The sequence below is a fragment of the Salvelinus alpinus genome, chromosome 30 (assembly GCF_045679555.1).
Source record: "Salvelinus alpinus chromosome 30, SLU_Salpinus.1, whole genome shotgun sequence".
Classification (NCBI taxonomy): domain Eukaryota; kingdom Metazoa; phylum Chordata; class Actinopteri; order Salmoniformes; family Salmonidae; genus Salvelinus; species Salvelinus alpinus.
The window spans coordinates 12328567-12356242 of record NC_092115.1 but is presented as its reverse complement, the minus strand read 5'-3'; the positions used below and the strand labels follow the sequence as shown (position 1 = coordinate 12356242).

General features: G+C 41.4%; 1 protein-coding gene across 4 annotated transcripts; it reads left to right on the top strand.

Annotated features, from left to right (window-relative positions):
- On the top strand, window positions 1-23475 carry LOC139560121 (SERPINE1 mRNA-binding protein 1-like). Of its 4 annotated transcripts, none has more exons than XM_071376646.1 (9): window positions 1-378; window positions 9101-9293; window positions 15687-15830; window positions 15967-16035; window positions 16148-16240; window positions 17164-17341; window positions 19231-19287; window positions 19482-19643; window positions 21599-23475. In XM_071376646.1, the coding sequence occupies exons 1-9, from the start codon at window positions 123-125 to the stop codon at window positions 21656-21658; spliced, it is 1212 nt and encodes a 403-aa protein (XP_071232747.1). In that variant the 5' UTR covers window positions 1-122; the 3' UTR covers window positions 21659-23475. The 4 variants fall into 4 exon arrangements, with proteins under 4 accessions (XP_071232747.1, XP_071232748.1, XP_071232745.1 ...); XM_071376647.1 differs by having other exon boundaries at window positions 2-378; window positions 16163-16240; XM_071376644.1 differs by having other exon boundaries at window positions 3-378; window positions 17164-17365.
- Window positions 23476-27676: the final 4201 nt, after the last annotated feature.

Below are 27676 nucleotides of genomic sequence, written 5' to 3'. Positions count from 1 at the left end.
GGATATTCCTCGCGCCGGAAGAGAAGAGGTACATTTCCCAGCCATCTTGTGGTAGTATCCAGCGAATTGTTCGCACCAAGCCTCGTAGAATCGGAGGTGAATTCCGCTGAAGGGGCGCGATCATGCCCGGGCATCTGCAAGAAAGCTTCGGCTGCGTCGTAACCAATCGGTTCGACCAGCTATTGGACGATGAATCAGACCCTTTCGAGGTGCTAAAGGCGGCGGAGAATAAGAAGAAAGAGGCGGCTGCAGCTGGTATCACCAAGTCTGCAGCCCAAGCCGCCAAGCAGACCAAGAAGGAGTCACAGAAGGACAGGAAGAATCCGCTCCTTGACAAGAAAGATGAAACTCAGACTGCAGTACCTCTGAAGAAAGAAGGTAAGGTGCACGCGGATAAATTGGTAGTCAAAACCTGCAAAATCCTAGCCAGTTTGCTAACAACATGGGTTATGTCCTGTTGTGATCAATTTAGAGGGCAACAGAAGAACCCATTGCGAACATGCAAATATCCAATGCATTATTAGACAGGTTAATCATGCATTGGATATGCATTGGATAGCAACCACCTGTGCACTCTGGCCCGCCTCTCGCTGAAATCCATTCCACCTGCAGGATGTGGATGTTGTAAATGATGGCGCTGTGGTTGCTGCGCAGGGTAATGTTTTTGTTGTGAAACAGCTCGAGCTTAGTGCACATATTCATAATATAGCTAGCCTAGGTAGCTTTGTATTCGGCTAAGAAAGAAGATAGCTATCTGGCTCTTCTAGGAATTTGCGGGACAAGCCAGCTTGCTGCGTAGTTAGCTAGCTATTCTTCAAAACAACACTGATGCTACTGACCGTCAGAAATATCGAGTTGAATGAGGCCCGTGCGTTCTGCTGCAACTGCATCATTAGCGAGCTAGGTAGTTCGCGCGACCTAGCCAACCAATGTCCGGTTTAGGTGGATAAAACAGTACAAGCTGGCTATCAAGTTATTGCATAGTACTGTTTTCATGTAGGTAGCTTATTCAGTGAAGTGTTATGACAGTGTAACTAGCGTGTTGCCGTTTGTTTTCATCTGCGCATACGCTTTTCTAAACAGATAATGTTACCGTACTTCACTTTATAGCTAACAAGCTACTATTTCCACGACGTACATGCGCAATGCTTTTGTAAACGAGTGCATCTGGCCAGATGTCCACCACAACAAAAGTAACATTAGCTAGCTAAGGCCCCTCGAAATATTATCACTAGCTAAATGCATTGAACGAAGGCGTGTCTGCATGGAATCAAACGTGCATGCTGTCAAAGTAAGAATGACAGGGCATAGCCAGCTAACACAACACCCTCATGAAATAGCTAAGCTACTTCCTCTGGAGTAACCTAACACCTTTGCTGACAGCTGGCCCATATTTCATGTTGTTAAAGCTGTAATATGTAACTTTTTGTAACAAATTCACATATACATATTAGTTATAGATCTGTCATTACATTGAAATCAAGTCTAAGAAGCAATATATATTTTCTATGTGCTTTATTGCTATGCTTTTTCTATGCTTCCTTTTACTTTCGGTTTTGCACACTAGCTTCAAACAGCTGGATACAATATTTTTGGTTATGGAAAATATATTTCTCAATGGTTTAGATGCCACAATGTTTCTCTAAAACATACTTGCTTGCTTTGTCACATACTGAAATTAGGCAAACTATTACAATTTTAGTAACCAGGAAATGGCTGAGCAATTTCTGCATATTGCATCTTTAACTCGATACAGGTGAGAAGCTTGACTAGGAGACGGGGGTGAGAATGTGATGAAGCGTACTTCATGAGATGTAACCGAAAAACAACTGGCATTTGGAAAGTTTGAGGTGAGGGAGAAAGTGTGGTGGAACAAGTATTGCTAGCATTTTAAAGTATATTGCTACAGTAGCTGGATGGGGGGGATTTCGGGCAGGCAAGAAAATGGTCTTGTCGAAATCCTCCCCCTTCTAATTTCCTTAATTTTGTAACAAGGAGTCAAATATTTTCTGTGGCACACATCAGAGTCAAATACTTTCTATAGAACAAACTTCACATCAGGATAGGCAGCCGAAATGAATAATGCATGTGTGTGTTATATTAAACATAGAGGAGGGAGTAAAATGTAGGCAAGCAATAAACATTTCAGAACTACTAGTCGACTCTTTTGGCAAAGAGATGTATTTATAGACTAATACACAAATAGCCAAACCGAAAACTGCAGACATTACTAGTGCCTCCCCAGCGATCAAACCGCCATAAAAATTGAAATGAAACGCAGCCTAACGTGATCACAGACAGCTGCCTTGAAGGACACAAATAAACAATGCTTTCTGCTACTAAGATCAATGAAATGTAGGCTAAACTGACAACGGAGTGAAGAGCAGAAATCTCAATGAGCAAGCAAGTCGCAGCAATGAAGAGTTGAGTGTGTGCGCGTTCACGCGAAGGAGTGGGGGAGGTTCTGGCAGGGGGAGATACTAATATTTTCCCTCTACAGTATGTGGTTCATTTTCAGAATGAGAGAATTAGGTGAAAATGAGGCGTTGCTTGTTAAACAAGTGGATTCAGGGATGAAGTGTAGCTGGAGCTGGACCTGAGATGAAAGGAACACCACACACTTTCACTTTTTCAATGCAGTGGATTAAAATGGGCATTCCAGGTGTACTCTCTGCCTGAAAGAGATCAATTATGCCAACAAAGGGTCTCATGCTCTGCTGGCACATTGTAGAACAGATGTCCACAGGCAGAAAGTGTACAATGTAATAATGTGCAGTGTAGCCCAAAGAGATTGCTTTTGTTGTGTTGAACTTAACAGTAACACGTGAGTGAGAGGGGATTATTAAATGTTTTACTCTGTGAACGTTATTTTTGCACAGATGTAGCCTTGTGCACTTGATCGATGTCTACTTTAGTGGCCACTATAATAGAGCAAAAATAGAATGCCTGTTTCATTCTATTTCTACTTTAAGATGTTTTTTTCCAAGTGCAATATTTACAGTTGAAGTCGGAAGTTTACATACACCTTAGCCAAATATATTTAAACTCAGTTTTTCACAATTCCTGACATTTAATCCTGGTAAAAGTTCCCTGTTTTAGGTCAGTTAGGATCACCACTTTATTTTAAGAATGTGTAATGTCAGAATAATAGTAGAGAGAATGATTTATTTCAGCTTTTATTTCTTTCATCACATTCCCAGTGGGTCAGAAGTTTACATACACTCAATTAGTATTTGGTAGCATTGCCTTTAAATTGTTTAACTTGGGTCAAACGTTTCGGGTAGCCTTCCACAAGCTTCCCACAATAAGTTGGGGGACTCTTTGGCCCATTCCTCCTGACAGAGCTGGTGTAACTGAGTCAGGTTCTTAGGCCTCCTTGCTCACACACCCTTTTAAAGTTCTGCCCACAAATTATTTATAGGATTGAGGTCAGGGCTTTGTGATGGCCACCTTAATACCTTGACTTTGTTGTCTTTAAGCCATTTTGCCACAACTTTGGAAGTATGCTTGGGGTCATTGTCCATTTGGAAGACCCATTTGCGACCAAGCTTTAACTTCCTGACTGATGTCTTAAGATGTTGCTTCAATATATCCACATATTTTTCCTCCCTCATGATGCCATCTATTTTGTGAAGTGCACCAGTCCCTCCTGCAGCAAAGCACCCCCACAACATGATGCTGCCACCCCTGTGCTTCACGGTTGGGATGGTGTTCTTCGGCTTGCAAGCCTCCCCCTTTTCCCTCCAAACATAACAATGGTCATTATGGCAAACAGTTCTATCTAGACCAGAGGACATTTCTCCAAAAAGTACAATCATTGTCCCCATGTGCAGTTGCAAACCGTAGTCTGAAGTTTTTATGGCGGTTTTGGAGCTTCTTCCTTGTTGAGCGGCCTTTCAGGTTATGTCGATATAGGACTCATTTTTCTGTGGATATAGATACTTTTGTACCTGTTTCCTCCAGCATCTGCACAAGGTCCTTTGCTGTTGTTCTGGGATTGATTTGCACTTTTCGCACCAATGTACGTTAATCTCTAGGAGACAGAACGCGTCTCCTTCCTGAGCGGTGTGACGGCTGCGTGGTCCCATGGTGTTTATACTTGCGTACTATTATTTGTACAGATGAACGTGGTACCTTCAGGCGTTTGGAAATTGCTCCCAAGGATGAACCAGACTTGTGGAGGTCTACAATTTTTTTTCTGAGGTCTTGGCTGATTTCTTTTGATTTTCCCATGATGTCAAGCAAAGAGGCACTGAGTTTGAAGGTAGGCCTTGAAATACATCCACAGGTACACCTCCAATTGACTCAAATGATGTCAATTAGCCGATCAGAAGCTTCTAAAGCCATGAAATCATTTTCTGGAATTTTCCAAGCTGTTTAAAGGCAGAGTCAAATGTATGTAAACTTCTGACCAACTGGAATTGTGATACAGTGAATTTTAAGTGAAATAATCTGTCTGTAAACAATTGTGTCATGCACAATGTAGATGTCCTTACCGACTTTCCAAAACTATAGTTTGTTAACAAGAAATTTGTGGAGTGGTTGAAAAACGAGTTTTAATGACTCCAACCTAAGTATGTAAACTTCCGACTTCAACTCTAGATGTGTGTAGTCACAAGCGTTCTGTTATAAAGGCTGTCATGGTAACAAGCGTTCTATTATAAACATTCTATTATAAACATTCTATTATAAAGGCTGTCATGGTAACTGCAATATTAGTGTATTGTTTTTTCTCAAGACTTGAGTGTCATTTGCAGTAAAGTCTAGGCAACAAATAACATTCGATCGCTTTCTTAAATTTTTTTTAGCAGTTTGGTTCACATGAACCACTTTATTTTACACACAGAGACCGATCATGTTGATCATATTCTTTGTTTAATTAGTTAAACCCTGTATTTCCCCCTAGCAGGCATTTCTTTGCATGTTTCAGTGAGAGAAAAAATGAGTCGACATGTCGATTGTTTTGTCGATAGGCTTCTGGTCGACAGATTTCTTTAGTCAAGCAGTCACAAATTATTTTGTTTGTTTCATGGTACACAAGACACCTGTCTGACTCACACCTGTCTCTGTGGACTGAACCATTGGAGGCCACAGGGATGGCACAGTCCATCACCCTAAGACATGTGCTACTGAAATTGTAAATGGTTATATTATGTAAGAATTAGAGGTCGAGAGATTAATCGGAAAGGCCGATTAATTAGGGCCGATTTCAAGTTTTCATAACAATCGGTAATCGGCATTTTTGGACACCGATTATGGCCGATTGCATTGCACTCCACGAGGAGACTGCGTGGCAGGCTGACTACCTGTTATGCGAGTGCAGCAAGGAGCCACGGTAAGGTGCTAGCTAGCATTAAACTTATCTTATAAAAAACAATCAATCTTCACATAATCACTAGTTAACTACACATGGTTGATGATATTACTAGTTTATCTAGCTTGTCCTCCGTTGCATATAATCGATGCGGTGCCTGTTCATTTATCATCGAATCACAGCCTACTTCGCCAAACGGGTGAATTAACAAGCGCATTCGCCGAAAAAAGCACTGTCGTTGCACCAATGTACCTAACCATAAACATCAACGCCTTTCTTAAAATCAATACACAAGTATATATTTTTAAACCTGCATATTTAGTTAATATTGCCTGCTAACATGAATTTCTTTTAACTAGGGAAATTGTGTCACTTCTCTTGCGTTCTGTGCAAGCAGAGTCAGGGTATATGCAGCAGTTTGGGCCGCCTGGCTCGTAGCAAACTGTGAAGACCATTTCTTCCTAACAAAGACCCTAATTAATTTGCCAGAATTGTACGTAATTATGACATAACATTGATGGTTGTGCAATGTAACAGGAATATTTAGACTTAGGGATGCCACCCGTTAGATAAAATACGTAACGGTTCCGTATTTCACTGAAAGAATAAACGTTTTGTTTTCGAAATGATAGTTTCCGGATTTGACCATATTAATGACCCAAGGCTCGTATTTCTGTGTGTTATTATATTATAATTAAGTCTATGATTTGATAGAGCAGTCTGACTGAGCGGTGGTAGGCAGCAGCAGGCTCGTAAGCATTCATTCAAACAGCACTTTCCTGCATTTGCCAGCAGCTCTTCGCTGTGCTTCAAGCATTGCGCTGTTTATGACTTCAAGCCTGTCAACTCCCGAGATTCGGCTGGCAATACTAAAGTACCTATTAGAACACCCAATAGTCAAAGGTACATGAAATACAAATGGTAGAGAGAGAAATGGTCCTATAATAACTACAACCTAAAACCTCTTACCTGGGAATATTGAAGACTCATGTTTCGTATGCTTTCATATGTTCTGAGCAAGGAACTTAAACGTTAGCTTTTTTACATGGCACATATTGCACTTTTACTTTCTTCTCCAACACTTTGTTTTTGCATTATAACATGTTTCATAATTTATTTGAGACTAAATTGATTTTATTGATTTATTATATTAAGTTAAAATAAGTGTTCATTCAGTATTGTTGTAATTGTAATTATTACAAATATATATATATACTGTCGTCCGATTAATCGGTATAGTTTTTTTCTATTACAATTATTATTATGATCATCATTAGTAATGTTATTATCATTATATTGCTTCTTATAGTAGTAGGAGCCTTGTATAACCACCATCGAGCTGTAGGTCAAAGAGCGTGTACAGTGTTTAGTCTTAATACCGTAACTTACTTGGGCCTATAATTCGATATATAGGCTATTGTATCAATCAATCATTCATTCCTTCATGTCATCACACAGCATACGAGTAATTCATGCTTTGAATTGCAATCAATCATTTTAGTTTTCAAATGAAATATCAAAGGGAGCTTTGGATGATTAGTCTAAACAATAAATAAACCGCAATTCATGAATGCATTCAACTTTTTTAGTCTTTGACTTAATAAACTCTTTATATATTTATTTCATTTTCCGTTAGAACATCCTTTTTCGTACATTTATAATTGATTTAGTATTTACACTGTTCGTAATAATATTGTAATCTTACAGCACCTGTTTGGCACACAATACTCACACAGTGCTTGCTCCCTCCTTTTTCTGGATCTCCAGTAGTTTACACAATTAAGTCAAATGTCTTCCACACATCTGACTTCCCCTTTCCCTCCTGAGCAACCAGTAAACATTCTCCGTTTCCAGTTTATTTTTCACGTCATCCGACCTCTGCATCCAATTAGCTGTTACAGTGTTCGGAGTTTGTTATAAGCAATTTATTGATGTGATTATGATAGGCTACAGGTCAGGCCCTATTGGTCACGTGCATGCAATGCATTGATGTTTCATGTAAAGAGAGCAAGGGTTGAGGGAATGTTTTTCCTAAACAAATTAGGTATTTCAGTAATTTAAATAAATTCATTAGGCCCTAATCTATGGATTTCATATGGCTGAGCAGTGGCGCATCCATGGGTGGGTATAGGCTCACCAACTGGGAGCCAGGCCCAGCCAATCAGGATGAGTTTTTCCCCATAAAAGGGCTTTATTACAGACAGAAATACTCCTCAGTTTCATCAGCTGTCCGGGTGGCTGGTCTCAGACAATCCCACAGGGGAAGAAGCCGGATGTGGAGGTCCTGGGCTGGCATTGTTACACGTGGTCTGCGGTTGTGAGGCCGGTTGGACGTACTGGCAAATGATCTAAAACAACATTGGAGGCGGCTTATGGTAGAGAAATGAACATTCAATTCCCTGGCAACAGCTCTGGTGGACATTCCTGCAGTCAGCATGCCAATTGCATGCACCCTCAACTTGAGACATCTGTGGCATTCTGTTGTGTGACAACTGCACAGTTTAGAGTGGCTTTTTATTGTCCCCAGCACAAGGTGCACCTGTGTCATGACCATGCTGTTGAATCAGCTTCTTGATATGCCACACCTGTCAGGTGGATGGATTATCTTGGCAAAGTAGAAATGTTCACTAACAGGGATGTAAACAAAATTATGCACAAAATGAGAGAGAAATATGAAGTATGGAAAACTTCTGGGATGTTTTATTTCAGCTCATGAAACATGGGACAAACCCTTTACATCTTGCGTTTATATTTTTGTTCAGTAATAGTTGCTTTTATTCAAACACATATGGAAAAATACACGTTTTAAAATTAAGAACCGATGACTCGGGTCGACCAACATTTTTGTTTTGTTGGGGACAGCACTAGATACAACCCTACCTAATGGCCCAAGTCAAAGTAGCATATGGCGATATCTACACCTACACGGTGAAGTCTCCAGGTTCGCGTAAATATCTAAATGCAGAAGAATATTAGAGCTGTTATTTGGACGGATACAGCTCACTAGTGCTTACTACAGGGGTCTCCAACAGGTTGATCGTGAGCTACCAGTAGCTCGCAGCCCACCTATGAGTTGTTCGCCAAACAATTCTGAAAATACATGCCGTTTTCACGTGTTCCACCGCAGACTTTCATAAATAAATCTCAAGTGTCAGACACCACACAACATTCAGTAGAATGGCGCCGGAGAGGATGGCTGATGTTTTACGTGCTCTTTACTCCACACACAGAGACACGTACAAAGCTCTCCCTCGCCCTCCATTTGGCAAATCTGACCATAATGCTATCCTCCTGATTCCTGCTTACAAGCAAAAATTAAAGCAGGAAGCACCAGTGACTCGGGTCTATATAAAAGTGGTCAGAAGAAGCAGATGCTAAGCTAAAGGAATGTTTTGCTAGCACAGACTGAAATATGTTCCGGGATTCTTCCAATGGCATTGAGAAGTACACCACATCAGTCACTGGCTTCATCAATAAGTGTATCGATGATGTATTGTTATTTTGTGTAACTTTTATTTTATTTTGTACTTTAGTTTATTTAGTAAATATTTTCTGAACTCTATTTCTTGAACTGCATTGTTGGTTAAGGACTTGTAAGTAAGCACTTCACGTTAAGGTCTACACCTGTTGTATTCGGCGCATGTGACAAATAAAATAACATTTGATCAAAAAGTATTATTGAAAGATAATACTCATGTGGCTTTTGGCTGCACCGCCCTCCTAATTAGTCTCTGTAGTCATATCAGTGTCCACCTCTAAAGCCTCCATGTGTTGTTGTGGTGGCAGGTATCAGGCGGGTGGACCGAAGGCCGGACCAGCAGGGCCAACCTGGCTCCCAGCACCAGGCCGGGCAGGGCGAGGGGCGGCCCGCCGGCGAGAGGAGGCCAGACAACAGGAGACCCCCACGTGAGCGCCGCTTCGATAAACCCATCGAGGACAAGCCCGACGTCGGAGAGAGAGGAGAGTTCTCTGCAGACAAGTGAGTAGTTGCTGTACTAAATGACAATGCTTAGAGCAATGTTTTGTTAATTATTATTATCGTTGATGAAATGTGGATGTCTTGGAGTCGTGGGATAGACAGATGTCCGGGACACACTGTATGCTTCAGTTTGTTATTTATAAGTGTCAGATGACACCTCTCCCTTTCACTTTGACTGTAGTTTGTGCTCACTACTAGCTAAAGCAATGCAAAACAAAACGGTCAAAATTCAAATCACACCTATTATCCTCACAACCAATAACCTACAGTGCCTTCAGAAAGTATTCATACAGCGTGACTTATTCCACATTTTGTTGTTACAACCTGTATTCAAAATGGATAAAATTAGTGAAAACATGTTTTTAGAAATTATAGTAAATTTATTGTAAATTAAATACAGAAACATCTAAGTATTCACACCCCTGAGTCATTACTTTGTAGAAGCACTTTTGGCAGCGATTACAGCTTTGAGTCATCTGGGGTATATCTGTATCAGCTTTGAGTCGTCTGGGGTATGTCTGTATCAGCTTTGAGTCGTCTGGGGTATGTCTGTATCAGCTTTGAGTCGTCTGGGGTATGTTTGTATCAGCTTTGAGTCATCTGAGGTATGTCTGTATCAGCTTTGAGTCATCTGGGGTATGTCTGTATCAGCTTTGAGTCGTCTGGGGTATGTTTGTATCAGCTTTGAGTCGTCTGGGGTATGTCTGTATCAGCTTTGAGTCATCTGAGGTATGTCTGTATCAGCTTTGAGTCATCTGGGGTATGTCTGTATCAGCTTTGAGTCATCTGGGGTATGTCTGTATCAGCTTTGAGTCGTCTGGGGTATGTCTGTATCAGCTTTGAGTCGTCTGGGGTATGTCTGTATCAGCTTTGAGTCGTCTGGGGTATGTCTGTATCAGCTTTGAGTCATCTGGGGTATGTCTGTATCAGCTTTGAGTCGTCTGGGGTATGTTTGTATCAGCTTTGAGTCGTCTGGGGTATGTCTGTATCAGCTTTGAGTCATCTGGGGTATGTCTGTATCAGCTTTGAGTCGTCTGGGGTATGTCTGTATCAGCTTTGAGTCGTCTGGGGTATGTTTGTATCAGCTTTGAGTCATCTGGGGTATATCTGTATCAGCTTTGAGTCATCTGGGGTATATCTGTATCAGCTTTGAGTCATCTGGGGTATGTCTGTATCAGCTTTGAGTCGTCTGGGGTATGTCTGTATCAGCTTTGCACAACTGGATTTGGGGATTTTCTCCCATTCTTCCTTGGAGATTTTCTCAAGCTCTGTTAAGTTAGATTGGGAGCAGCGGTGAACAACAATCTTCAAGTTTTCCACAGATTTTCAATGGTATTCAGTCTGGGCTTTGTCTGGGCTACTCAAGGACTTTCACATGCTTGTTCTGAAGCCATTCCAGTGTTGCTTTGGTTGTATGCTTGTCCTGTTGGAATGGAAATTTTCACCCCAGTTTAAGTTTTCTCAAATCAAATCAAATTTTATTTGTCACATACACATGGTTAGCAGATGTTAATGCGAGTGTAGCAAAATGCTTGTGCTTCTAGTTCCGACCGTGCAGTAATATCTAACAAGTAATCTAACAATTTCACAACAACTACCTTATACACACAAGTGTAAAGGAATGAATAAGAATATGTACCTAAAAATATATGGATGAGTGATGGCCGAACGGCATAGACAAGATGCAGTAGATGGTATAGAGTACAGTATATACATATGAGATGAGTAATGTAGGGTATGTAAACATTATATAAAGTGGCATTGTTTAAAGTGGCTAGTAATACATTTATTACATGCCATTTTGAATTGTTAAAGTGGCTAGAGATGAGTCAGTATGTTGGCAGCAGCCACTCAATGTTAGTGATGGCTGTTTAACAGTCTGATGGCCTTGAGATAGAAGCTGTTTTTCAGTCTCTCAGTTCCAGCTTTGATGCACCTGTACTGACCTCGCCTTCTGGATGGGAGCGGGGTGAACAGGCAGTGGCTCGGGTGGTTGTTGTCCTTGATGATCTTTTTGGCTTTCCTGTGACATCGGGTGGTGTAGGTCTCCTGGAGGGCAGGTAGTTTGCCCCCGGTGATGCGTTGTGCAGACCTCACTACCCTCTGGAGAGCCTTACGGTTGTGGGCGGAGCAGTTGCCGTACCAGGCGGTGATACAGCCCGACAAGATGCTCTCGATTGTGCATCTGGAAAAGCTTGTAAAAGTTTTTGTTGACAAGTCAAATTTCTTCAGCCTCCTGAGGTTGAAGAGGCGCTGCTGCGCCTTCTTCACCATGCTGTCTGTGTGGGTGGACCATTTCAGTTTGTCCGTGATGTGTATGCCGAGGAACTTAAAACTTTCCACCTTCTCCACTACTGTCCCATCGATGTGGATAGGGGGCTGCTCCCTCTGCTGTTTTCTGAAGTCCACGATCATCTCCTTTGTTTTGTTGACATTAAGTTTGAGGTTATTTTCCTGACACCACACTCCGAGGGCCCTCACCTCCTCCCTGTAGGCCATCTCGTCGTTGTTGGTAATCAAGCCTACCACTGTAGTGTCGTCTGCAAACTTGATGATTGAGTTGGATGCGTGCATGGCCACGCAGTCATGGGTGAACAGGGAGTACAGGAGAGGGCTGAGAACACACCCTTGTGGGGTCCAGGACCCAGTTGCACAGGGCGGGGTCGAGACCCAGGGTCTCGAGCTTAATGACGAGTTTGGAGGGTACTGTGGTGTTAAATGCTGAGCTGTAGTCGATGTTACCGATTATGATTTTTCAACGCCGATACTGATTATTGGAGGACCAAAAAAGCCGATACCGATTAATCGGCCGATTTTTAATGACAATTACAACAATACTGAATGAACATATCAATAAAATCAATTTAGCCTCAAATAAATAATGAAACAGGTTCAATTTGGTTTAAATAATTCAACAACAAAGTGTTGGAGAAGAAAGTAAAAGTGAAATATGTGCCATGTAAGAAAGCTAACATTTAAGTTCCTTGCTCAGAACATTAGAACATATGAAAGCTGGTGGTTCCTTTTAACATGAGTCTTCAATATTCCCAGGTAAGAAGTTTTAGGTTGTAGTTATTATAGGAATTATAGGACTATTTCTCACTATACCATTTGTATTTCATTAACCTTTGACTATTGGATGTTCTTATAGGCACTTTAGTATTGCCAGTGTAACAGTATAGCTTCCGTCCCTCTCCTCGCTCCTACCTGGGCTCGAACTAGGAACACAACGACAACACCCACCCTCAAAGCAGCATTACCCATTGCTCCACAAAAGCCGCGGCCCTTGCAGAGCAAGAGGAACAACCACTCCAAGTCTCAGAGCGAGTGACGTTTGAAACGCTATTAGCGCGCACCCCGCTAACTAGCTAGCCATTTCACATCAGTTACACCAGCCTCATCTCAGGAATTGATAGGCTTGAAGTCATAAACAGCAGAGCTGCTGGCAAAATGCACGAAAGTGCTGTTTGAATGAATGCCTACGAGCCTGCTGGTGCCTACCACCGCTCAGTCAGACTGCTCTATCAAATCATAGACTTAATTATAACATAATAACACACAGAAATACGAGCCTTAGGTCATTAATATGGTTGAATCCGTAAACTATAATCTCGAAAACAAGACGTTTATTCTTTCAGAACCGTTCCGTATTTTATCTAACCGGTGGCATCCATAAGTCTAAATATTCCTGTTACATTGCACAACCTTCAATGTTATGTCATAGTTATGTAAAATTCTAGCAAATTAGGCGGCCCAAACTGTTGCATATACACTGACTCTGCGTGCAATGAACGCAAGAGAAGTGACACAATTTCACCTGGTTAATATTGCCTGCTAACCTGGATTTCTTTTAGCTAAATATGCAGGTTTAAAAATATATACTTCTGTGTATTGATTTTAAGAAAGGCATTGATGTTTATGGTTAGGTACACATTGGAGCAACGATACGCACCACATCGATTATATGCAACGCAGGACACGCTAGATAAACTAGTAATATCATCAACCATGTGTAGTTAACTAGTGATTATGATTGATTGATTGTTTGTTTTTTATAAGATAAGTTTAATGCTAGCTAGCAACTTACCTTGGCTTACTGCATTCGCGTAACAGGCAGGCTCCTCGTGCAGTGCAATGTAATCAGGTGGTTAGAGCGTTGGACTAGTTAACTGTAAGGTTGCAAGATTGAATCCCCTGAGCTGAATCAAATCAAATCAAATTTATTTATATAGCCCTTCTTACATCAGCTGATATCTCAAAGTGCTGTACAGAAACCCAGCCTAAAACCCCAAACAGCAAGCAATGCAGGTGTAGAAGCACGGTGGCTAGGAAACACTCCCTAGAAAGGCCAAAACCTAGGAAGAAACCTAGAGAGGAACCAGGCTATGAGGGGTGGCCAGTCCTCTTCTGGCTGTGCTGGGTGGAGATTATAACAGAACATGGCCAAGATGTTCAAATGTTCATAAATGACCAGCATGGTCAAATAATAATAATCACAGTAGTTGTCGAGGGTGCAGCAAGTCAGCACCTCAGGAGTAAATGTCATTTGGCTTTTCATAGCCGATCATTAAGAGTATCTCTACCGCTCCTGCTGTCTCTAGAGAGTTGAAAACAGCAGGTCTGGGACAGGTAGCACGTCCGGTGAACAGGTCAGGGTTCCATAGCTGACAAGGTAAAAATCTGTCGTTCTGCCCCTGAACGAGGCAGTTAACCCACCGTTCCTAGGCCATCATTGAAAGTAAGAATGTGTTCTTAACTGACTTGCCTAGTTAAATAAAGATTAAATAAAGGTGTAAAAAAAGATTTTTACAAATCGGTCATTCCGATTAATCGGTCTACCTCTAGTCGATGTACAGCATTCTTGCATAGGTATTCCTTTTGTCCAGATGGGTTAGGGCAGTGTGATTGCGATTGCGATTGCGTCGTCTGTGGACCTATTGGGGCGGTAAGCAAATTGGAGTGGGTCTAGGGTGTCAGGTAGGGTGGAGGTGATATGGTCCTTGACTAGTCTCTCAAAGCACTTCATGATGACGGAGGTGAGTGCTACGGGGCGATAGTCATTTTGCTCAGTTACCTTAGCTTTCTTGGGAACAGGAACAATGGTGGCCCTCTTGAAGCATGTGGGAACAGCAGACTGGGATAAGGATTGATTGAATATGTCCGTAAACACACCAGCCAGCTGGTCTGCGCATGCTCTTGAGGACGCGGCTAGGGATGCCGTCTGGGATGGCAGCCTTGTGAGGGTTAACATGTTTAAATGTTTTACTCACGTTGGCTGCAGTGAAGGAGAGCCCGCAGGTTTTGGTAGCGGGCCGTGTCAGTGGCACTGAATTGTCCTCAAAGCGAGCAAAGAAGTTGTTTAGTTTGTCTGGGAGCAAGACATCCTGGTCCGCGTTGGGGCTGGTTTTCTTTTTGTAGTCCGTGCGTTTTTGCAAAGTCCAAGCGTGCTGTCAAGTGCCTTTTTCTCAGGAGTGGCTTCCATCTGGCCACTCTCCCATAAAGCTCAGATGGGTGAAGTGCTGTAGAAACTGTTGTCCTTCTGGCAGGTTCTCCCATCTCAGCCAAGGAACTCTGTAGTTCTGTCAGTGGTCATTGGGTTCTTGTTCACCTTCGTGACCAAGGTCCTTCTTGTCCAGTTGCTCAGTTTGGTCGGAAGGCCAGCTCTATGCAGAGTCTGGGTAGTTCCATATTCTTTCTATTTCCCGATGACTGAGACCACAGTTCTCTATACTATCGATACTATAGAAATTGTTTTATATCCCAGATATATGCCTCATTACAATTCTATCTCAGAGATCTAGGGACAGTTCCTTGGATTTCATGGTATAGTTTCTGCTCTGACATACACTGTCAGACCTTATATAGACAGGTGTGTTTCTTTCTAAATCATGTCCAAACAATTTAATTGGCCACAGGTAGACTCCCAAGTTGTAGTGGCATCTCAAGGTTGATCTAAAGAAATTGGATGCACCTAAACTCAAGTTGGAGTGTCATAGCAAAGGGATGTGAGTACTTGTTACATGATTTTAGCAATTGTAGTTTATTGAAAATGAAATACAGAAATATCTAATTTACATATTGTATGTAAATTAGATAAGTCTGTATTTCATTTTCAATAAATGTTCTAAAAAAAAAAAAAAAAATCTACTTTGTCGTAATGGGGTATTGTGTGTAGATGGGTGAGATTTTTATTTAATTTAATCCATTTTGAATTCTGGCTGTTAAACAACAAAATGTGGAATGAGTCAAGGGGTATATGACTACTTTCTGAAGGCACTCTATATATCCTTGCATGTTTTTAAAACGTTCAATAAAGTAGTTTTCGTAGTTCTGAGCTGCTCATTCTGTATCTGTGCTGCTTGATGCTGAGCCTGTGTGTGTGTGCCTCCTTAGACCTTTCGTAGACCGGCCCCCCAGAGGGCGTGGCGGCGGCCGAGGTGGGCGTGGTGGACGGGGCCGGGGCATGGGCCGGGGTGACGGCTTCGACTCCCGCGGCAAACGGGACTTCGACAGACACAGTGGCGGCGGTGACAAACCGTGAGTCATTTCTGCTCCGAGTCCTTAAAGGACTAGTGGTAGTGATGGTCTTTTGGAGGGACGACATGTTCAGATGCTCTGTGATTAGTGGTAGGAATGGTGGAGCTTTTGGTTTCCATTTTTTTCCCCTCAACAGTCAGAAATCCGAGGAGAAGCGTGGCGGTAGTGGCTCTCACAACCGGGGGAACCCCAAGGACGAAACAAGGTTGGTGGGTCAAACAGTCATTACCTACTTCCTTAAATGAGATGACCATTATGTGTAGGCAAGGACACAGGTCCTTTGTTGATATTGACTGGTTTGTTCCTTCGCTGTGTTGAATTTCTGTTCCCAGTGGTGATGCTGAACAGACTGCTGCCCCCGGGGGAACCCCTGAGGGAGTGGAACACCCCCCTGCTGACTCTGAGAACAAGTGAGCACCTTCCTGGACCTGACAACTGGTCAAAAAAACTAAAAAAGTTGCGGTGTTGTCAGACCTCGAATAATGCAAAGAAAATAAGTTCTAATTCATTTTTAAACAACACAATACTAATGTTTTAACTTAGGAAGAGTTCAGAAATCTATATTTGGTGGAATAAGTCACACTGTGGCTTGTAGGCCTCTCCAGGTCTCGCACCCACTGTGTAATCTGGAGGAGGATCGGTGATGATCTGCGGGTGCATTCAGCAAGGCTGGAATCGGGCAGATTTGTCTTTGTGAAGGACGCTTGAATCAAGCCCAATCTCCAGACCTGAACCCCATTGAAAACCACTTGAATGTGATCAAGAGGAAGAGCTGAGCTGCTTGAATTTTTGCACCAGGAGTGGCATAAAGTCACCCAACATCAATGTGAAAGACTGGTGGAGGGCATGCCAAGATGCATGAAAGCTGTGATTGACAATCAGGGTTATTCCACCAAATATAGATTTCTGAATTCTTCCTAAGTTAAAACATTAGTATTGTGTTGTTTAAAAATGAATTGTGTGTGTGTGTGTGTGTGTGTGTGTGTGTGTGTGTGTGTGTGTGTGTGTGTGTGTGTGTGTGTGTGTGTGTGTGTGTGTGTGTGTGTGTGTGTGTGTGTGTGTGTGTGTGTGTGTGTGTGTGTGTATTTACAGGTTAAGTCCAATTTTTGCCAGGGAGACCTGTTCTTGGAGTTAACATCACTGTGCTGGTTTACTATGGTGCTGCATTCATGCTGATTTGTGCTGCTCTCAACGTTCAATTCATCCCGTGGTCCACAATGCAAGAAGCCCTACAGTCAATCTAGAAGAAATCCAAAAACAACAGAAATGTGAACGCTAACAGACAATGTATGGTAATATCTTTCAATAACAAATGTGTCTCTGTCTCCTCCAGGGAGAACGAGGTGGAGGAACCGAAGGAGGAGGGCCCCAAGGAGATGACCCTGGACGAATGGAAAGCCATGCAGGACAAGGAACGCGCCAAAGTGGAGTTCAACATCCGCAAGCCCAACGAGGGCGCCGACAGCAAGTGGAACAAAGGCTACGTTCTGCACAAGTCCAAGAGCGAAGATGTAAGTGACGAAAAGCTGAAAGACGTAAGTGACAAAAGCCGAGAATATATATAGAATTTTCACTTATCTATAGTTGTGCAGTGCACTGTTAGGTATGTATGGATGTTTTGCCATTGTATTTTGTTGTGTTTAGGACTGTGATGGTCATGGAATTCTGGATGACTGTAATTGTCCAGCCAGATGACCGCGGTCTCCGTAATAACCATTCAAATAAGAATATTTTTGTATTATTATTATTGTACATTTTTTTTTACCCATATTTTCTGCTTTCCTCCGCTCCTGACTGCATGGCTGCCATAGAAATATAATTAATAGAACAGGCATCCTCATTCAAGTCAATGAAAGCATAATGGGTGGACTGGCCATTACTAGTGTACCCATAGGAGCAAAGCAGGAAGTAAAAACAGGAAGTGTACCCATCAATATGTGCTGTGATTTGTTGATTCAACTCAATTTACATTACAAAAAATACATTCCATAGCATGAGCCACCTCAGTTATCATTTGAGTGAACATTCTACATTACCATGGAAATGATTGCATTACAATAGCAGGCAGCCATTGCAGTGTACCCATGAGTTTACCATTCAACTATATGGGGTGAAGGAGTCAATTGAACAACCAGATTGGCACACGTTCAACAAATCTGATCTAACAAAGTGGATATTTGTCAAATCCTTCACGATTTATGAAATGGAACAGGCCACTGTGGTTACTTAAGTCCGATTCGGATATATTTGGCAGTTTTCACTGCAAAACATGTCGAGGTTGTCCCTTTTTAAGTTTAGAAGAAGTGCCTGCTAAATGCTAACTCCCGTTCATATAAGCTGGTTAGAACAGCTAGCGTACAGAAATTAGTGGTGGTAGTTTTAACTATAATACAGTTGACTAGTAACGATGACATGAACATGTATTGGGGTTGACATCCATACAAGCATTATAAAATAATTTTTACCTCAACATAGTGTAAAATACACGTGTAAACAATAGCCTAAATATAGGAAAATTTTGCTGGGGGGCAATAGGAGACTCGGGATCTTTCTCCCAGGGCATTTCCCCCTACTTGTTTCCATGACAATTCAATTGTTTTGGTCGAGTTCAATTGACCTCTTTACTGCATCTATTGCCAGGGTTAGAGGTTCCAAGCTCCTTATATTCATAGTTTGCTACAACACCTTGCTTGTTCCAGCAAGGGCATCAAAGTTTCATCATGTTAAGAGTCCATGTTATTGCAGAAAGTCTTCAATCAGATGTTCATTCCCCCCTCCCCAAAAAACACAACTAGAGCTGTCACAATTACTGTAGAACTGACGGTAATGGATGAAGACTGTCATGAAAATAAAATAACCATATATCTATATCTATATATATATATATGTATATATGTATATGTGTCTTCATCCATTACCGTTAGTTATACAGTAATTGTGACAGCACTAGTTGTGTTTTGCATATTTCATTATGTTTTCATGCTGTATTTGAGAAAATTCTGTGTTATTTACATTTAGGATGTGACGGAATCAATTAAATAATTTGTTTTTAATTTCAAATCAATTTGATTTCAATTTAAGTTACAAAACATTTTCAGATATACAGTACTCTACTCGAGTGATATTGGTGAACTGTGTCATTTCAAGTTTTGGGGAAAAAGTTTTAAGTTAGAAAGAAGTTTGCTGATTGATACCTGTCAACGGATCAATAGTAAACCATCTTTAAGGTATTAAATAACTGTGGTGGTTTGTATTTTATTATGTATTTACCAACAAAAGGGCTGATATAAACCAGATAGTAATGTTAACCAGCTAACAACTCTCCTGAAGAGGCAATGTCATTACAAATGGGACTGAAGTGCTTATCCTTATGGTTGGTCCTTTCTCTTGGTTGTTGCAGAGACCGGCTGTGATTGATGCTCCGGAGATTGAAGCAGACACAACCCCTCTGTTCAAGGTGCCTGTTGTTTCACATATTCACCCTTATACAATTCTGATTAAACAAGCCTTTACCTACACACTCATACACATCGGTATATCAAGAGTTCAATTATGTCAAACAGTAGTTAGCATGTTGGCTATTTGAGTTGAGATGGTTGCTATCAGTGGTCTCTGGCTAAATGTAAACAACGTCAACTCTTCCTCCATCAGGGCAATCCTGACGAAGTTGGCCCGGACCACCACTTCCGCAAGCCCGCCAACGACATCACAGCCCAGCTGGAGATCAACTTTGGAGACCTGGGCCGGCGCGGGCGGGGGGGAGCCCGTGGAGGAAGGGGAGGCCGCGGTGCGGGAGGAGGCCGATCTGAAAAGGTAACGCTAATTGAGGCTGTTGTCACTGAACACAAATAGATGTAAATGTTGATCACAAAAGGCTCTGGTTACTAGGGTTGAATATTTTCCCGGGTATTGTACAAATGTTCCATCCTGAGAATAAATCACTTTTCTCCCCGGTAACCCGGTATTTCCCTCCAAAACCGGGAGTGGCATTATAAAGCATATAAATCTGGATTTGATGGTAGCTTTGATCAGCATGAACATTCAAACCTGATGCTACCTGAACCTGATGAGACATATAGTAAATACATTTAATGAGCCCTACATTAACCACATTTAATGAACCCAAGCCCAAAAAAAGCCCAAATGATTGTACCATTATCCAATACATATATGATATAGGCTACTGCACATTACGCACGACAGAAAACCATAAAAACCAATAGATGTAGCTAGCTATATGCTCTCTTGGGTAAATAAATGAATCTAGCACCACTAGGCTAATCTTTTTGAGCGTGAACAGTATTACTGTACTGTATTGTATTATATGGACTGGAATTACGCACATCGTTCAAACCGTGATAAAGCAGAAGAGAACATTCTGGTGCAGCACAAGCGGTCTACAAAGTTACAAGCTACTGAATTTGATTTCAATATTGAAATATAATGGGGCCTATTTGTATAATTAGTAGGCTGACGCATATATACCTTTCGTAATATTTCCCCTAATGTTATTAGCCTTCCTCCTCTTTCTCTCTATTGCTTTACTCCTTCCTCGCGTTCAACAGTTAAATCATCGTCATCGTTCTAATGTTGTCTGTTAATAATGTTGGACTAGAATTACATGCAGAAGGCTTTCACTTCTCTTCACAAAGATTGAATGGTTGTGGGTCTGAATAAATAACTGATAGCCGACCGCCATCGCGCGTTCGCTCTTCTTTCAAACTACCCGTGACTTCTCTTGGCTGCTGTATTTAACATTAAACAAAAAAAGAGCTTGCGCTCCTCTTCTAAAAAATGATGTCCAACAAGTTATTCTAGTCTAGCTTTTCCTGCATGGAACTCCAAGAGCTAAGGAACGATTTTTAAGGAGAGGCCAGTCGGAGCTCAGGTGGTTGCGTATTGCGCGAAAGACAGAGGCTATAAGTTAGAAGCTTGTTATGCATAACCCATCAGTAATTAGCTAAATATAAGGCTAATACTGCATTACATGTATTACCTGAAAGAGGTAGGCTAGGACATCCTATATACAGGGCTATATATCAATCTAGATTCAGGATGATCTGTTTTGGATGCAATTTGAATGGAGTTGATGGAGAGAGAGAAAGACAGAGAGTGCTCATGCATGCACTGATTTAAAACAACGATATTCGAGTGATAGGCCGTTTAAAAAATATATATATCTTTACAAATTAAAACAAGGTGACCCCCGAAAGCCAACTGAAGATTGGTAAATTAGACGTGCATTCGGTCTTAATATTACTGTAGTATGCTGCAGCAAATTTAGGCCTAGGTCCACAAGAAACAAAGTTACCAAGATGAGATGATAGGTCTACATGCATTGAGAACTGCGCTCCATACAGAGATGGGCTGCCTGTCCCCACCCTGATTCATCATGCACAGTCCATAGAGAAGCCGGATTTAGACATTGCGTATATTTTAATAGTTCCGTTTCACGCCATGGTATTCATATAAATAATTTATTAGATTATACCAGTTTCTCGCAGTTATTTATCCTGGGTAAAAAGGGAGTGGTTTTGGTTGGTAAATCTCGGTAACCAGGTTCCCACCATTCAACCTTAATGGTTATTGACCATAAAAAGCTGTTTTCACTGACCACAAAAAGTCAAATTGGGTGCTCAAGCTGACTGTGATCATTGTTCTACTTGTTGAGTTGTGTTGTTCATGAAGTACTTACCAATCCCTACTGAACACGACCCATTATTCTCAGATTTCGTATAAAAAAAATAAAAATCTCTCTTTGTCCCCAGCCGGGTGGAGTGTCCGTTCCCAACGTTGACGACCCAGAGGCCTTCCCGGCCCTGGCTTAATACTCTAGCACCGCCACCAGACCGCCCCATCAGCCCCTCCGGGCATTAGCCCCGCCCCTCCGGGCCCCTCCTCTACGAGGCTTGCATGCTTACAACTTCTTCAAGTATACGAGAGAAAAAAAAGACTGTCATCACACCTGAGGACTGAAATTTTAACCTGTTTTAAAATGACAGATAAAAGACCAAAAAAAGCGGAAAATGGACTTCTCTTGTTGAACTGAAGCAAATTATTGGTAAACGTTTTGTATTTTGAGACATGATAGCAGGGATGTTTTCATACAGTCGTTTTTTTTCTTCAGATATTATGCATACTTCATGGATATTTTTTTGTATTGCTGCTTGAAAAAATGCATTTCAGAGATTGTGTGTGTGTGTGTGTGTGTGTGTGTGTGTGTGTGTGTGTGTGTGTGTGTGTGTGTGTGTGTGTGTGTGTGTGTGTGTGTGTGTGTGTGTGTGTGTGTGTGTGTGTGTGTGTGTGTGTGTGTGTGTGTTTTAACCGCGATGCTTTGGCTGGCTTTCCTCATGACTTTATCGGAATATTTTGGGGTCATCTTAGACAAGCTTTTATTTTGAAAGGGTGACTTTTAAGTCATGTATTGCTCTGTTAAACTCAATACATTTGAGTACCTTTGTACTAAATCTTTTACTGTGTTTTAAAAATGTACCTGTATTCTAGTGACCCCTTGAGCTTAATATTCTTCTGCTTGTCATGCAGTGAAAGTGAATTTAGTTTATTTTCCTATTGATAGGCTCTTATTTTTCTTGACCAGTGGTTCATGTGCTTTGTCCCTGGTCCTTAACTGCCTGTGTCTTCAGGGCAGCCAGGGTCCAAAATGTATTTCTAGGCTGGTCCTTGAAGGTCGTACAGGCTTTACTACTAGTAACCTTAGGACCAATATACGAATATATTGTATTTTTTGTGTGACCAAATCTTTGTGTGTGTGCGTGCATGCATGCGAAATTGATTGGGTTCATTGTGAACGTGAACAATAGTTACTTGTAGGACTTAAAGTACTCCCCTGTCATGAACTTGACATCTTCCCGGGCACTTGACCACAAGTTGAAAAGCAGCTCTCTTTTGCCTGAGGTAGTTGTTATTTCTGAGAACATAGTTGTTTAGGGAAGATGGTCGACTGTGAACATATCTTGTTTCTATCAGCACCAGTACTCTGAAACTTACGTTTATTTATTTTATAATTCCTCGTGATCATCTTTGCTGTTACTGTTTTGTTGTTGTTGTTGTTGTTGTTATTATTATTATTATTATTATCATTACTACAGCAGCACTACTGCATAATTTGTCTGACAGAAATGGACCGTTCAATGTGGACCAATCGAGTGCTACAGAATGTATGACTGCTAACCTTGCGTATAGTCATCTGTGTCTAGCATTTCCAATAGAGGATTTATTTGACCAAAGTGGGTTCACACCACAGGATGGGACAACGGCTCATAATAACGGCTGGAGCGGCGCTGATGGAACGGCATCAAACACATGGAAACCATGGAAACCATGTGTTAGATGTATTTAATTCCACTGATTCCGCTCCAGTCATTACCATGAGCACGTTCTCCTCAATTAAGCTGTCACCAACCTCCTGTGCTTCACACATTTGGGTTGGGGAAGAGGTACATTTAAGGCAGATATTGTAAGTGACAGAAAGCTTTATATTACAGTGCTCTGGAAAGACTTGCTGGTAATGCATGGACACAGGTGATTGGCGCAAGCCTTTTGTAGTACTGTTTGAGACACTTGACGGTAGACTTCTCTGCAAACATCCCTGTTCTAATAAATGACTTAAGAGGTGTTAAATGTATTCTGCCCACGGAAGTGAGTTGTGTGAAATCATTACTGTGATTTTAAAAGAAAAAGAATGGACTATTGCTTTTCTATATTCTAGCTGTGTGATGTTGGCATTATTTCAATGTTATGTCCATAGAGATCCTATTAAATTGCTGTATGAGCTATGTTATAAACCCTCAAAGTTCCATAATGGGGCCAAAATGGCAGCCATCTTGGTCAGGGGGAAATCCAAAACCAGTCTAGTTGGAATGAATGGCAATAGAGGAATAGGTGATGTGTTTCCTGATTTTACTAAATGCAGGAAAATAAAAGTAAAGCATGTGATTATATCAGTTGTAGTCAACCTAAAATATTATCATAAAATAATAAATATGGTTTATACAGGTTTTAATACACGTTTTCAATATAAATATCATCGAAAATGTGAACAGACAATAATGTCTCAGATTTAGTTTTCTTTGAAAGCTGTGAGTGCTATTATATGAAAAAAGTATGTGGACACCCCTTGAAATGAGTGGATTTGGCTATTTCAGCCACAACCTTTGCTGACAGGTGTATAAAATCGAGCACACAGCCATGCAATCTCCATAGACAAACATTGGCAGTAGAAAGGCCTTACTGAAGAGCTCAGTGACTTTCAACGTGGCACCGCCATTGGATGCCACTTTTCCAACTAGTCAGTTTGTAAAATTTCTGCCCTGCTAGAGCTGTTCCGGTCAACTGTAAGTGTTGTTATTGTGAAGTGGAAACGTCTAAGAGCAACAATGGCTCAGCAGCAAAGTGGTAGGCCACACAAGCTCACAGAACAGGACCGGCGAGTGCTGAAGCACGTAGCGCGTAAACATAGTCTGTCCTCGTTTGCAACACTCACTACCGATTTCCAAACGGCCTCTGGAAGCAGCATCAGCACAATAGCTGTTTGTCGGGAGCTTCATGAAATGGGTTTCCATGGCCGAGCAGCCGCACACAAGCCTAAGATCACCATGCGCAATGCCAAGCGTTGGTGTAAAGCTCACCGCCATTGGACTCTGGAGCAGTGGAAACACTTTCTCCAGATGAATCACGGTTCACCCTCTGGCAGCCGGATGGACGAATCTGGGTTTGGCGGATGCCAGGAGAATACTACCTGCCCTAATGCATAGTGCCAGCTGTAAAGTTTGGTGGAGGAGGAATAATGGTCTGGGGCTGTTTTTCATGGTTCAGTCTTCTTAGTTCCAGTGAAGGGAAATCTTACAGCATACAATGACATTCTAGACGATTCTGTGCTTCCAACTTTGTGGCAACAGTTTGGGGAAGGCCCTATCCTGTTCCACCATGACAATGCCCCCGTGCACTAAGCGAGGTCCATACAGAAATGGTTTGTCGAGGCCGATGTGGAAGAACTTGACTGGCCTGCACAGAGTCCTGACCTCAACCCAATCGAACACCTTTGGGATGAATTGGAACGGCGACGTCAGTGCCCAACCTCAATAAAGCGCTTGTGGCTGAATGGAAGCAAGTCCCTGATGCAATTTATTTTTTATTTCACCTTTATTTAACCAGCTAGGCCAGTTGAGAACAAGTTCTCATTTACAGCTGCGACCTGGCCAAGATAAAGCAAAGCAGTGCAACACAAACAACACAGTTACACATGGGATAAACAAACATACAGTCAGTAACACAATAGAAAAATCAATATACAGTGTGTGCAAATGCAATAAGATTAAGGAGCTAAGGCAATAAATAGGCCATAGTGACGAAATAATTACGAATTAGCAATTAACACTGGAGTGATAGACCCGCAGAAGATACATGTGTAAGTAGAGATACTGGGGTGCAAAGGAGCAAAAAATAACAATATGCAATGCTCCAACATCTAGTGGAAAGCCTTCCCAGAAGAGTGGAGGCTGTTATAGCAGCAAAGGGGGGACCAACTCCATCTTAATGCCCATGATTTTGGAATTAGATGTTCAACAAGCAGGTGTCCACATACTTTTGGTCATGTAGTGTACTTCTGCATCCCACAAGGTGGAGACATCGTAGCAAATCATTGGAAGACAACCCCTCCGACGTTGAATTTCAGAAACGTCAACATGTGCAAGTTCAAGGGAAAACCCTTAGAAAATGGTAAAGAGACCTCTAGTGAAAATGGAAGTGGGGAACCCCAAGCTGTATTCACCGGAAACAGTGTGCCTGTTTCAACATGATGATATATGTCTATAGTCTTTGCAGATGTTTCCCCTACCTCTTCTGTATGTTTGGAATCTGCTATCAGGACTTCTAGGAACCAAACGACTCAAGTATGACCTCTTTCTTGTTCATTGACCGCGATATTGAATATTCACCATTTTATTTCTATGATCAATGCATGTGAAGCATAGAGATCACAGTGGTATGGTTGTATGTCATGTCCTGGCTATTATGTCCAATGTATGGTGCATCCTCTAATCTCTTCCAGTCTACCCCATGCTTACACTTTTAAGAAGATTCTCTATTTTGTTAACCATTTTGGATGAGGGAATCCTACTGAAGTAAGTTCTCTTCAATTGTTAGAAACCAAGACAATTTTTAAAAATTAGATTACATTATATGTTTCATTTTGTGGATAAACGTTCCTTCCCCACAGAAATCCATTCTCTGGGCCGATCGAGGCAACAGGGTTTGCCATGATCTTTGGAGCATTTTTTTGTAGCTGCAAGGTAAGTTTTACTTGCTTGCTTGCTTGGTCTTTTGGGGTCTAGGTCAGGTTACTGAATAAACTGTGATTGATGGAACAAACACCAAAGGTCACAACGTGTCGGGCTCTAAGGTTAAGCACGTGTCTCGCCCAGCAGGTTCAGTTTGTTACCATTGCAACAGTTTTCAGTAGTAAGTTAAACTGTTGAAAAGGGAATGGTCCCCACCAGTGCGGAACTACATGACAGAGAAAAACATCTCACTTGGTCTGTTACAGCAGTGATTTGGCCTTAGATCGTCAAGGCTGCGTGTTTAGAATCACATTCACAGATGAACAATCAAGTAAGCAAAGTAAAAAGATTAGCCAGGAAATTGGGATTGCAAATCCTACGTGTTCCACTGTGTGTGAGGGTGAAAACAGATAAACTTGGGGGTATTGTTTTTCATTTTTGACAGAACTTATTTATAAAAAATATAAATATTCACATGGTACTGTTGTGTAATAGCAACAGCTGTTCAACTTTCCCATTGGCTGATACTTGGCTTCGCAAAAAGGCAGTGAAAAGTGACCCATTCTATGTCTATGGCCAAGGCATAATAATATTCATCAGTTGATCCTCATTTCACTGGACTGAATAAACATCTCTGAAATGTTAACTTGTAATTTCAACAGAGAAGCCTTAAATGGGAATGCACTGGAAGGTTGAAGCTTGAGATGTACAATGTCAAACATGTACTCTATGTCAAACATGTACTCTATGTCAAACATGTACTCTATGTCAAACATTTTAAGGCCACTGTTTAATCAAACAATCATAAGACTGGATCAAGTGTTTTGGGAAGATTTGTGCCGAGTCAAGTAGTCATTCTACAGTAACTCTGGACGCAATTAAATCAAAGGTGTGTTGTAGCGCTGTAAAAGTTTTTTCCACTTGAGCCATCTGCAGCGCTTACCATGAATTCAGTCAATCTCTGCAAATGTTGTGGAAATTTTCTTTAAAAGGCGCATTGTCGACAATGTGCCTCTGATTCCTGACCTTATGTTTTCACATATTTGAATTCTTCAATGGAATACTTTTGTTTTATACATTCTTTTTTTTGTTTATTTTGTGAATCTAATATCTAAGCAAAAAAAAATTAATAGTTGGTTCAACAATTTGTAAGGTCTAGGTTTCATTTCCTGCCATACTGAAGAAAAATGTATGAAAATTCCACCACTGTTAGTTACCTTGTCCAATGTAAGAATGACTGATTTGTCCTCACATAATTGTGTAAAACTATGTCAGTACATTGTGTCAAAATACCTGTTTATACCTGGTGTTAATATGCCTCATTTGTCCTGATCTTGTCCACATTTTGATTGTGCCCCATGTTTAGACAGGTGGCAATTAAAATATGGATTCTGATTTTGATCAGTTCTTTTAGACCACCTCTTGAGGTAGTCAGGCACACGTGATTGGATATCCTACAAGAGTAGACGGACCTGGACAGTTAAACCATTTAAAATCATTAACCCGCCCACAAATCATTCATAAAGTGCATATTCTGCAGTTAGGGCA

Bases quoted from the DNA above. Each gene is read 5' to 3' on its own strand.
- LOC139560121 (XM_071376644.1), top strand. From the start codon at position 123: ATGCCCGGGCATCTGCAAGAAAGCTTCGGCTGCGTCGTAACCAATCGG. The intron at 17,366-19,230 runs GTAAGTGACAAA...TGGTTGTTGCAG, and splicing joins GTGACGAAAAGCTGAAAGAC to AGACCGGCTGTGATTGATGC. The intron at 19,644-21,598 runs GTAACGCTAATT...CTTTGTCCCCAG, and splicing joins GAGGAGGCCGATCTGAAAAG to CCGGGTGGAGTGTCCGTTCC.